We start from the raw sequence: 12,816 nt of genomic DNA on the forward strand, positions 1-12,816 counted from the left end.
TGCGCTGTTCAGCCCAACACTAGCAGACAGCAGGGTCAGGGTGTGGTGCTGGATGAGCAGCAGCAGTGGCAGCTGTTCAAATCCCAGAGAAAAGAGGGCCACCCAGGGACTGGGTTGGGGTGTACTGGTCCTAGTGCTATCCCTATGGAAAAGTACAGAGAAGGACTCAGTGGCGGATCCCCTGGGGCCACCAAGCACTCCCGTCCCTGGAAGGCTTAGGCTATGGCCCAGATCTCTCCAAATGGGTTATTTAATTTTTTTATATGCATAAAAAAGTACATTTATTTATTTATGCTAAATTTAATAAAGAAGAATGAATTATAAACATGATTTAAAATAGTGTAAAATAGCTGATGAGAACCGTTTTTGGATGTCAGCTTTGAGACCTGCCATTCTCATCATGCCCACTCTGGCACGCTGCCCTCCAAGGGTTGCCAAAGGGTCAGTGCTGCCCAAAAATACATTAGCCCCTCCTCACATTTTGTGAGAATCCCATAAAAACTAACCAGCACTGAGGCCCTGAGCCAAGGGACTTTGGCGAGAGATGACCCTTAGAAGAGGGAGGCCGGCGGAGCCCAGGGCAAACAACTAGTAAATAAATACCGACTGTAGCTCCAAGTAGCACTGGGCACCCAAGTCTAGACAGGAAGCACCAAAAAGGGTGGCTACACCCAACTGCCTCACACTGCTTAAGTGCCAGTCCAGAATTTTTATTCTGTTGGGAATGTTTTCATGCAGGCACCAGCAGTGGACTATCCAGAGGCAACTGCCCAAGGATGCCACTGTTGTCCCTACATGTGCTCCCACACGGTCTCTCTCCCCCTTCACTCACAGAATCCCTTCTTGTAGGAGGAGCACATGGCAGAAACGGAAGCAGCCAAGAGGCAGATCCCTCCGCCCACTAAGCACCACAGCCACCAAGGACCAGACACACACAAGGGCCAAGGGCCAGGGATATCCTCCAGCCCAGCAATCCAGGGAAGGCCTACACAAGAGCTCAATGGGTTGCAAAGGATGGGCTAGAAAGAAGAGGAGGGGACTGGTGGGTGCCACTGCCCTGTGGCCTCTGCGGCCCGGCTGAGTGTTGCAACAGTCATTCCCAACCACTTCAGCTCTGCAGCTGTCAGAAAGATCAGGGAGAGTCCGGCCACGGCAGACCAGCCGCATGATGAGATGGCAGCACCAGCCACGCAGCAGCAGGAAGGCTCCCCTGTGGTTGTGGCCATAGCCAGCTGCGTGGGGAAAGGAAGCCAAACACAACTGAAACAGCAGCTAGCACAGATATTAGGCCAAAGCCAAACGTGCGGCCCAGAAGGCAACCCCCACAAAGAACCAAGTGTTCCAGCTCCACTTCCCTCCCTCCCAGCTCGCCACCCCCATTCCCAGGGGTGAGTAAATGCACCAGCAAGGCCTGTAACTGAGCTCAAAAGAGAAAGAGGAGGAAGAGGGCAAAGGAAACCCACCAGTATGGCAGGGGCGGATGTCTGCGCAGGGTCAGAGATACTGCACCCAAGACACTAGTCACACTTGCACCTCTTCAAATCCTCAGGGAGGGAAACGGCACCACAAGGAAGCCGTGTCCCCTAAATTTAAAGGTTGCAGGACGCCAACCAGATCCAGCAACTAGCAATCTTCTGCTTTCTCTCCACTCCCTACTTCCAGCCTGATAAGAGAGGAATTCATCAGCCTTACCCAGTTCCTCAAAGCAGGCTAAGAACTTGGGTGTGTTCACTGCAGGCACAGGAGGAAGGCTAGCTCTGGGGAGGAAGAGCATGTGTGGGGGGCAGGGGCTCCTAGTCCAGTCCCTGGCCAAAACTTTCTTGAGACAGAGTGGTGGAGGAGGGGGGGCTGGCGGCACCCCAGTGCCTGGAATGCTGGATGGCAACAAGCAGGGAGAAGCACTGATTAGCATGATCTGTTTGTAAGCTAGAGGAGCTACTTTCTACCAGCTCTGGACAACTATTAAGAACAGTAAATACCCCAAAGTTGGCGATTCCACCACCATGCCTGAAAAGGGTATGCCACCCTTTGACAATCTGCATTGGCTGCCTTTTCAGTTTATCAGCACAGACAGTTTCCTCAAGTACTGTCTGGGTGAACCTCCATTTCTTATCCTCAATGGTGATTACATATTCCAGAAATGTAATCTTAAATGGTGGAACAGCGTAATGTATAACATCTGTCCATTTGGGACCCTGCCAACAGGCGGAGGGACACAAGCACTACAAAGTGCCGCCCACTAACCCAAACAAGCAGGGTGAGAGTGTCCCTGAGCCGGGCAGCAAGATGCTGAGGACAGAGCGCTGAACTTGGGTCAGAAAGCCCTGGGTCACCATCATCCCACCCCATCCCAACAGGAAGCTCACTTAGGAGTCAGGGGCACATCACTCTTCTAAGTTTGGATACAGCTATGTCCTTGGAGTACAGGCAGCACACAAAAGGGTCAACACAAATGGAGGGCTGGCCAAACTCTTCTTTCATCAACCAGAGATTCCGAGAATGCTCCCACCCATGAGATGCAGGCTGGTCTCTCGTCCATCTTTTTGAGAGGAGAGGGTGGGGTGACTGACTGGGGCTGCCGCTTCATGCTCATGAAGGGGCCCCCCTCCCAGCCCCTCCATAACCCCCTGCTCCTGAGCTGCATGTGGGCTATGGTTGTGGCAGCCGTGCTGCACTAGAACCTTCCTGAGCAACTGCTCTGCAAATTATGGTGCCACCTTCAGAGTCACTGCCTCACCCCTTAAGGGGAGGAGTCCCTGCAAGCCTGACACCCCCCCCGTCCAATTGTACTATGTACTCTCATTACTCCAGAGCAGCATAATCTGAACAACTGCTTCTTACCTGGATCTCTGAAGCAGCAAAGAGCTGCCTAAGACACAGATTCTCATGTTTTTAACTTTCCTTCTGGGAAGTAACAAAAATATTTTCAAAAGCACCAATGCTGGACTCTCAGCTGCAATTAACACCCGCGTTGTGCCTGTGCCAACAAGTGAACTCAGAGCATCACAGCTAGTTTAACATTAGAGCAATTCCCCCACAAAGAGCACTGGATGCCTTAGCACACACATTTTGGACAAGGCTTGTTCTTCCTTAAATGTCCCTTTAAAATCTTAAGGAGAAGGAACGGAAGCTGCTTGATCACTCTGAGGATACCCAAGGAGCCATTCACCAGGGAGCCTGCTTGGCAGCGCATGGAAAGGGGATGGAACAGAGCAGAGGCTGAGCTGCAGCCTGGAGGTCTGCAGAGGAGAGGGAGAGCCAGGGGACGTGGCAGCTTTTGCCAAGATGTAGTAGCTCGTGCAACAAACCATGAGAAGCAACTCAAGAAAAAAGAAAGGAGACACAGGAAAGAGGGAGGCGCAGTAAGGCCTGGTGAGCAACGGGGGCATCTACTGAGACAGGGAGCGTCCCTCCATCGCCCCCTGTGATCTTGTATTTTTAACTGCTCAAAGACTCTTCCAAGTCTTGGGTGCTAATGTAATGTTCTCCGCAAATTCTTGAAGAATAATTTAATACAAAAATTTGTTGAGCTACACACTTACATTAACACAGTATATACCATGAGTTCACCTAACATTTTACGTGGCACCCACACTCCCCTTCTTTTAGCTCTTAACAATCCCTGCAACTCACACCACAGATACTGTACAAGAAAAAAACCCAGCAACCTGCTTGAAGAATGCACCATGACAAAGAGCACAGATTCATATTTGCATCAGTTGGCGATTATAGTCCTCAAAAGGAAAAGCATTTTTTTTAAAAATGCCTGCCTAAGCTTACATTGTTCAGTTTAAACCCAACAACTTGACATAGCAGAATTGCATGTCCTGTGGAGCTCTTCTGGTTTGCAGGGTTTGTTTTGGTTTTTTGCAGAGGAGTAAAAGTAAGAACTGTACTTCTCTGAGTGGTCATCTGTGTTTGCGCAGAGCCTCCTTTGCAACGTCAGGCGAGAGTCTTGGCCCTGCCCCGCTATGCGCATGCACCAAGGAGCACGGCTCCAGCCTTTCTGCTTATATGCATTTTCAGACGTATATATGCCTCTGTATACCTTTGTCAATGTTTTGATGTTTATGTTTTTAAATATGTTCTAAGCTGCTTGGAGACCTCTGGGTACGAAGCAACTAACAAGTCAAATGACCAACAGCCGGAGAAGAAGGTGGGCCCTGGGCCGGCACAGAGGAAGGATGCCGACCCTTCACATGGGGATTTCTTTAGAATGGGGTGGGGAACTTCTGGCCCACGGGCCAAACGTGTTTGGCCAGGCCTCCCCATTTGGCCTGGGAGGCCATTTTTGGGAAGCACACCATCCACCCTGCACCCGATATTGTACATTTTTATTTATTTATTAGATTTATCAGTCGCCCATCTGGCTGGTTGTCCAGCCACTCTGGGCGACGTACAGAATAAAAACATACAAATACATTAAAACATTAAAATCTCAACAGTAGTAATAAACCTAACCCACCCCAAAAGCCTGTCTGAAGAGCCAGGTCTTCAAGGCTCAGCGGAAGCTCATCATAGAGGGGGTGTGACGGAGATCGTTTGGGAGAGAATTCCACAGGGTGGGAGCCACAATAGAAAAAGCCCTCTCCCTAGTCCTCACCAGTCTTGCTGTTTTAACTGGTGGGATAGAGAGGAGGCCTTTTGAGGCTGATCTTGTTGTGCGACATCGAAGCTGGAGGTGCTCTTTCAGATAAACATGATCTCAGGTGCAGGAGAGGTAAGGAACAGCCAGGAGTTTAAAGTGAGCTCCCAGGTGCCTTGTTCAAGAAGGGAAAGTGGTTTCCCTTCAATCAAACTCCCTTCTCCTTCCTGCACTGCTCTTTGAACCGCTGAAAACCAGAGGTTCAGAGAGCAGCAAGGGGTTCTTTGCAAGCAGCCCCATGGATGTTTGAAGGAGCAGCATATGGAAAAGGCTTTCAAAGGGCTGGTCTTTAAAGCTGTCCAGACTGACTCTTAGAGAACCCTTTGTAAACATCCCCAGTCTCCTCTTGAAACCTGTGATTTTTGGAGGTTTAAAGGAGAAGCATGGGGCTACATGATGTGCTTTGAAGTCCCGACAACTGATGCAGCATCCCCTGACATCAGGAGACTGACGGATGGGCAGCCCTGCCCACCTGTCAAATTTTGCCCGCCATGGGTTGGGGAGATGAAGATCTGGCCCACTGGCCAGAAAAGGTTGTCCACCCCGCTTTAGAAAGTGATGCAGTAGGCAAAATGAGAGTATTTTTAAACATCCTCTTCACGCAAGAGATAAACTGGGAAAGAACCCTTGTACTTTTCCCTGTCATCTCAACCTCTCCTTGAGATAACTATTTATTTCATGTTCTAAATTCTGACATGCGTGACCAGATATGCAAATCTACATTTCTCATTCCAAAAACAAAATCTCAGCTCTGTGGGACTCAGCATGAGCAGCTTTGGCTGTAGGAGGGGCCCTCCTCACCTTTGTGCTGGCAACCCCAATCTCCGGTCCGGCATTAATATGCACCCCACAGTCTGTCTCCCGAGATATGGAGCTACCAACGGTATTTGTGATTCCTACAGTAAGGGCTCCTCTCTCCTTACAGTACCGAAGAGCCATCAGCGTGTCTGCCGTCTCACCTGGGAAGAGAGATGGACACGGTCACAGGGAGAAGAAGGTACTCAGCCACACTCCGAAAGATACCATAGTTGAGGAACCACACTCCTAATCAAAGTAGCAACTCATTTTCAAGAACACTCTTTTGCCACAGCATCATGAACAGAATGCACCAGAAGAAAAACATTATTGGTTGTATCCAATGTGAGTCCTACTCAGAGTAGACCCATTGAAGTAAGCAGAGATGACTAACTTAGGTTTTTATTTCAATGGGTCTACTCTGAGTAAGACTAAGCTGAATATACCCCTTTATTGTGAGCTGCCCTGAGTATAGTTAGGTGTGGAAAGGCAGAATAGATAATACTTAAACCAATAGAACAAATATATTTTAATGAAAATTGCAACCACATGCTGAGAAGAGTAACTGTGTTATTTATTTTAAAATGATACCCAAACAGCACTGTCTCTGGAGTAATGCAAAGTGCAAGAATAAAATACGGAAACTGTGCAAATACTAAATCACTGTGCAAATCCTCTGTTTTCTTGAGCAAGAGACATAAATGCAACTGGAATGCAACCTTTTTCCTGTTACATGCTAGGAAGAAATTCCCTTGCTGATGAACCTTTCATATAATCCTCAAGCAAATCTGGACTGATATATCTGCATGGCTGTGGAGCAAAATAGCAATTACAGCTACTTTTCATAAAATAATTCAAACTACTACTACTAGTTTTGTTGGTAGCTAAACCGTTGCAGTTTAATTACTTACAATATCAATCAATCTTTTTTATTACAGTCAATGACCAGCATGTCATACAATAAGAATTAGGCTTTTTTCTTATGGACGAAATTATTTAGATACTTCATTATTTATTACTATCTTGATATTTCTGTATAAATACCAACAGCAATACCAAACTGGCCATTACAAAGAATACAGGCATGCCTGCAATTACCAGCAGAGGGCATCAAATCCTCACCCATCCCTGTCCCATTTGCCACGATTATGCTCAGGATGCAGCATTTTTAAGAGGCCCTTCAGTATGCAGAATATATTGAGGCAGTCTCTCCTGGCCCAGGAAATTATCACATGCGCTTACGGGCTGGGAAGGCCAGCAGGGAGTTTGCTATTAACAAACCTGGTTCAACTACCCTATATAACTCAGGTGCCCAGGAAAAAAGACCCTACAACTTGTATTTCGCTTTGATTTCACAGAACAACAAATCTATGGCGTGGCCACATTTGGAATACTGTGTACAGTTCTGGTCACCTCATCTCAAAAAGGATATTATAGAGTTGGAAAAGGTTCAGGAGAGGGCAACCAGAATGATCAAGGGGATGGAGCGACTCCCTTATGAGGAAAGGTTGCAGCATTTGGGGCTTTTTAGTTGAGAGGAAAGGCAAGTAAGAGGTAACATGACAGAAGTGTACAACATTATGCATGGCATGGAGAAAGTGCAGAGAGAAAAGTTTTTCTCCCTCTCACATAACACCAGAACTCATGGACATCCAATGAAGCTGAATGCTGGAAGATTCAGGACAGACAAAGGAAAGTCCTTTATGCAGCGTGTAATTAAACTAAGAGGCAGTGATGCCCACCAGCTTGGATGGCTTTAAATGAGGATTGGGCAAATTCATGGAGGAAAAGGCTACCAATGGCCAGTAGCCACGATGGCAATGCTCTCCCTCCAGTCAGAGGCAGTCTGTTTCTGAATGCCAGTTGCCAGTAGTCGCAGGAGGGGAGCGTCTCTCTGCAGTCGGGCCCTGCTTGCGGACTCCCATTGGGAGAGCTGGTGGGCCACTGTGAGAACAGGGTGCTGGACCAGAGGGGGGCCCTTTGGCCTGTTCCAGCTGGAGGCTCTTCTGATGTAACAAGTTTATTTGGTAAAGTCAACTGAAATGCCTAAACTTCAACTGTTTTGTCTGAACTGTAACATTTTTTACGCTTTCATTTTCAACACAGCAAGGGGGGGGGTCATAAAGAAGCAACAGACACCATTTAACTACTTTTTACTGATACTATATTGTGGAAGTACTCAAAACTACTTTTTTGGTAAAGTAGTTAGTATCCTTCAGTGGGGTATATATGTAACCTGGACACATATCCAGACAATTTAATTTGTAGCTTATATTTGAAGTTTAGTTTTAAGCGCAAAATGCAGTCTTTATTCCGTTAATTCACAGTTTTTCTTTTCTTAACATTTTACCCAGGAAAACGTGCGTATGTCCTGCTCAAAGCATGCCAAACTCATTACTGCTAAAAAACACAAAGAACAAAATATGCAGTGTCTTGTGCCAAGAGCTGGTACTGAGAAAATGGCAGAGAGCGGGCCTGGTGCTCATGGCTCAACTGGATCACAACACTCCGTCTTCTGTAGCACCCAGGGTCCAAGGTCAGCAGTAAAACCAACTGAGGACCTGCCCTGGTAAAAGCGCCCTCATGTAGGTCTGTCCACCTGCCCAGCACTCTCAGACCAAAAACTCTACCTGACTGGCTGATGAAAAAGCACACGTCATCTCTGAAGACTGGAGTGTTTCTGTCTAAGAAATCACTGGCTAATTCAACCATGACGGGCAATTCAGTCAATTCTTCAAGAACTTGACGCGTCTGGTAAAAGACAGAAACAGAGGAAAGTCATATACTTCTGAGCCTATGAAGCTGCAGGGCAGATTCTGGAGCGATGCCCTTCTTCTGCCTCCATTCTCCATCCCTCTCTCTGTGTCATCCAAACAAAAAATGAGCAGGTGAAAGGGATACCATTTTAACTTTTAAATTTCAGCGGACAAAAAAGGGTCCAAAGTCAGCCCCGTTACAACATATCCTCATAGGGAAAATAAACTTGACAAGCCTTCCATGAAAGGAAAATACTGTCGAAAAAATGTGATTTATTCGATTAACCAAGTAAAGCTTAGGCAAACCATAGCTGCACTAATTAGAATTAGAGTAGGTTTCGACTTCTGGTGTAGAGGGCTAATGTAAGCCTTAGTTCACCAATTCAGATGCAATGACAAACTTGCCTCAGCAGGAAGTCAGGGTGAAAATCAGACTATGTGAGCCAAGGCGTGGACCCAACCGCTGTTATATCCAAACCAGCACAATATATCTTAACACCCTAATCCTGAACACAGAACTGCACAATCACTGTGAACAAGAAATATCATCAGGAGGCAATTCTTTCTCATGCCAAATGTTCAACATTTCCCTCTCCAACAGATAATTAATGGCCCCGTGGAAATTTTCAGTAGGACACACCTCCCATTTGCAGAACTGAACAGATCAATGGTATGTGGATAGCTCTCTGCTAAAAAGGAGGGGGGAGGGACGCCAGATTCATACCTTTTCAGTCTCCACCCTCCACATGGTCCCACTCATTGTTATAGCACACCCCGTTGCTCATTTGCTCAACATGTCTGGAATACTTCTTAGAAGGAAAATCCAAAGTCAGCCACTTACTGCAACGCCAGCATGATAACTTGTCCCGCAAGCGATAAGGATGAGCCGCCGGCACCTTTGGATCTCCTTAATGTGGTCTTTCAAGCCCCCAAGATTTACTGCAGGTAGTAAACATGGCCCAGAAAAACAACTCAAGGGAAAACACAGAATACACTTCAACAAAGATCTTTAGAATTATTTTGTCCGTTTAGGGAAAATAAGGAGCAACATCTCCTCTCAACACCTACAGGAAAAGGGCTAACAAAACACACCGGAGGGTCAGGCAATGCCATCTCAGGGAACACACAGGAAGGAAATATCCTTAGCCACGTTCCTAAGTGGGAAGAAGGCAAGTGTTGCAGGAGTGGCAACGGAGCCCCCACCCTGCTCAGCAGCCCAGTGGAGGAGAGAAACCTTCTCCGTAGCAGGGGATCGTAGCGCAACCCTCCATAGAAAGCAGGGGCAGAATCAGCCCCACATTCTACTCCACAAAAAGGGCACCAATCTTCTCTCTGGATATAGGCTATCATCCCTTTAATGAGCAACACATTATCTTTAAAAAAAACCTCTAAACCAAAAGTGCTTTTGATTTGAGTTACCAGTGTAGTCATCAAAGTTGACTCTTCCTCTCATGGTGTTAACAACAGATTCCGGTTGCTCGAAAATTTCCTTTTGCATGAATGAACTGAAGTTACCTTTAAAAAACAACAGCAAAAGGTACACGGGATGGAAACAATATTGCAACACTGGTTTTGTTGACAAAGTACCCCAACATAACGCAAAACAGCAGAAGAGTCCATTTCACTGTCTTCCAAAATACAACAAAGGAGCTGGAAGCAGGATGCAGAACCAAACCAACACCATTCTTCATGGCGTAGTGACTGGTACAGAACACAAAAATGGCACGTTCCCAGTCTGGAGGGCTTGCAGTAGGGATACTGGGGCAACTGGAGGCTCTGAAATGAAACTCAGCCTCTTGGAGGCCCCCAGGGCTAGCCCATAAGCAGGGGGATGTGTAAATTACACAAGTAACTGACATGTAAACAGAGGTTAGGTGTAGTGGCACCAACCCTGTGGAATCCCCTCCCCTTAGATATTAGACAGGCGCCATCTCTGTTATCTTTCTGGAGCCTATTGAAGACCTTCCTCTTTCAACAAGCCTTTTAAGTACAGACCTTATCCCAGTCTGCGTCTGTGTTGGAATTACTTTTTAATATGTTTTAAACCCTTTTTAAAAAATGTTTTTAAAGCTTTTTAAAAAAAAGTTTTTAAAGATGTTTTGTTTAAATATATTTTAAAGTCTGTTTTTATGATGTTTTAAAGAGTTTTCAGTGCTTTTGTTTGGCACCCTGGGCTGTTACTGGGAGGAAGGGCAGGATATAAATCAAATAAATAAATGAATGAATAAATAAATGTGGCAATGTAACTTTCTAGCAATCTTCTTGAAGGGAATGGGAATGCAAATGTTTGTTCCCTCCCCCGTCCCCCAAACATTCTCTCTCTCTCTCTCAAAATACAGGACAACACACTAGTTGCTGATCAGGGGCTTATATTAGCTTGACAAGATAGATAAGAAAGGGAGGAGGGGTGGATATGAGAGAGAGTCTGGAAACAGACAAAGAGCAGGCAAGCCCCTGAATTTTGGGCACTTCCAGGATTCATTCTAATTTCTAATCACAAATATATCAATTTTTAATCACAAATATATCCATTTTTTTTCTGTGTACAGAAGGATGCTTGAGCTATTTTGTAAAATATCAGTAAGGCCTACAAACTGAGTTACCACTGGAAAAAGTGGATTTAACTCTGGAATACTATACTGTTGCTACAGGAGAATGGTTTCAAAATGTCATCGCAATGGACCCAACACCCTATAAGCACTCCAAAATCTTTCAGAAAACATGAAAGGCTATGTAAGTTTGGAAAATAATGGATGGACTGTGAAATCCTTTGGATTACCAAACAGAATGCAGAGTGAGGTCATCCTTTTCTGTTGTTATAATGGGCTGGGTTCCAGACTCAGTTAGTTGAACTTAGTTCCTACTGAAATCAGTGGGAAGTTCGATTGGACTTACTAATACGTACAGAATTGTAGCCAACCCGATATAATTTTCTCTTTTTTGCTGTTGCTAATATTCTTTATATTTTCATGTTTGTTGATTGAGAACTTGATGTTTTATTATTATTGCAACTTTAATTTTTATATAAATGTTTTAGTAAAGTGAACACAGGTTAAACAACATTGGTTCCAAAATTTAAAGAATAAAATACTACGCATAAACTACAGCTTTATCAGTTATACAGCCTTTGCCACCATGAAACTCCTGACCAGAAACACAGGCATACCCTTCATGATTTGCTGAAGTTCCATTTGCAGGGTCTGGACAGCACGGCTCGGATGATCAGCAGCTGTGCGCTTGATTCGATGGATGGAGAGACGGCCGTCCACAACAGCTGCCACATCATCATCTTCCAGAAAAATCACTCTGTTGGTGTGCTCAATAACCGCACTAGAAAAGAGTAGAGAACGGTTCAACTTCCATCTATGGAAACCAGAAGGCGGAGAATCTGGAATATTACTCACAAGTTATAAGATTCATTAAACAGAGACAGTAAAAAACAATTTGACCCCACTGACCCAATAACGAAACCAGATTAGAAGCAGAGAGCTTGCAAGATTGGATAAACCAGTCTTGATATAAGAGCTGAGGTGACTGGTTCTTATATGAGATATAGATCTTGCATTTTTATATAAAGTTCAAAATACTACTACCACCACCACCACCAATAATGATGCTGAACTGGAGGGCAGGCTCCCAAAGGCATCTAATGATAACATCCCCCCTTCCCCAAAAAATAACTAAGAACAGCCTGGAATTTAACGTATTAACTGTATCATTTTTTAACATATTAACTTTATCATTTTACTACACGCTACTTTTCAGCTCCTATAATTTATTTAACCCTCCCTCCCTTTTTTTAAAACAGGCGCCTTTAAAATCCTAGCTGGAAATAAAGATTATGATTTATTTCAAAATTACTCCAGTTTAACACAAGAAAATTGATTTTATTGGTATTGTATTCCAAAAACATAGCGTAACACAAAAGCTATTTGGGTAAATTGGATCCCCACAATGTTAATTTAAATTCCTCATTGTGTCATCAGTAAGCCCTGGAAGAGAAAACAGGTGAGATATCGGGCTCAGAGTAAAAAATGGAAAGGGTCTCAGTTACCCAAATACCACAGAGGTTCCCCCCCCCATACATCACAAATAAGAAACCAGTGTTGCAAGTTTGCACTGGAAGAGTCAATTACTGTGTCAAGAAAGCCAAATCGCAGCAGAACTAACCCTTAGGGCAATATTTCCTCCTGCAGGCCTTTTGTGGGGTGTTTTTTTTTGTACACACACAAAAAAAGTATTTTTTTTAAAAAAAACTGCTCTTGAAGAGATGTAACTGCATAAAAATGAAATGGATAACACAGGCAAAATCCTAAGATTTTCCCTGCCGTATTTTGAGAAGTTGCTAGGGCCAAAATGGACTCCAGGTAGCTTAGGCATTTGGACATTTCACTTTCCTATTCATTTCAATAGGGCTAGACTGGACTCCTGACAGCTTAGGAAGTTAAAGGGGGGGGTGAAAGGGGGAGATAAAACACTACAGCAGCAGTGACCCAATTAACTGCTGAGGAGCACATGGAGGGTGAAGCGCCACAGGATTGCTGCGCTCCACAGCAATACCTATTAACACTAGCCCGCCTTTCCTCCAAGGAGTTGACACCAACAAATATGGTCCTTTAA

The 12,816-nt window shown here is 45.0% G+C and overlaps 1 protein-coding gene across 2 annotated transcripts in view; it reads right to left on the minus strand.

The window, feature by feature from the left end:
• The window catches only part of GFPT1 (glutamine--fructose-6-phosphate transaminase 1), a 42,993-nt gene that overhangs the window by 9,464 nt on the left and 20,713 nt on the right, over window positions 1-12,816 (minus strand). For both annotated transcript variants that reach the window (XM_061592452.1, XM_061592453.1), the window contains 5 exons: window positions 11,363-11,526; window positions 9,616-9,711; window positions 9,038-9,135; window positions 8,071-8,191; window positions 5,447-5,604 (listed from right to left, as the gene is read on the minus strand). In XM_061592452.1, the coding sequence (XP_061448436.1) occupies window positions 5,447-5,604; window positions 8,071-8,191; window positions 9,038-9,135; window positions 9,616-9,711; window positions 11,363-11,526 (637 nt within the window). The remainder of the gene's footprint in view (window positions 1-5,446; window positions 5,605-8,070; window positions 8,192-9,037; window positions 9,136-9,615; window positions 9,712-11,362; window positions 11,527-12,816) is intronic.

This window comes from Rhineura floridana, chromosome 12, assembly GCF_030035675.1.
Source record: "Rhineura floridana isolate rRhiFlo1 chromosome 12, rRhiFlo1.hap2, whole genome shotgun sequence".
NCBI lineage: Eukaryota > Metazoa > Chordata > Lepidosauria > Squamata > Rhineuridae > Rhineura > Rhineura floridana.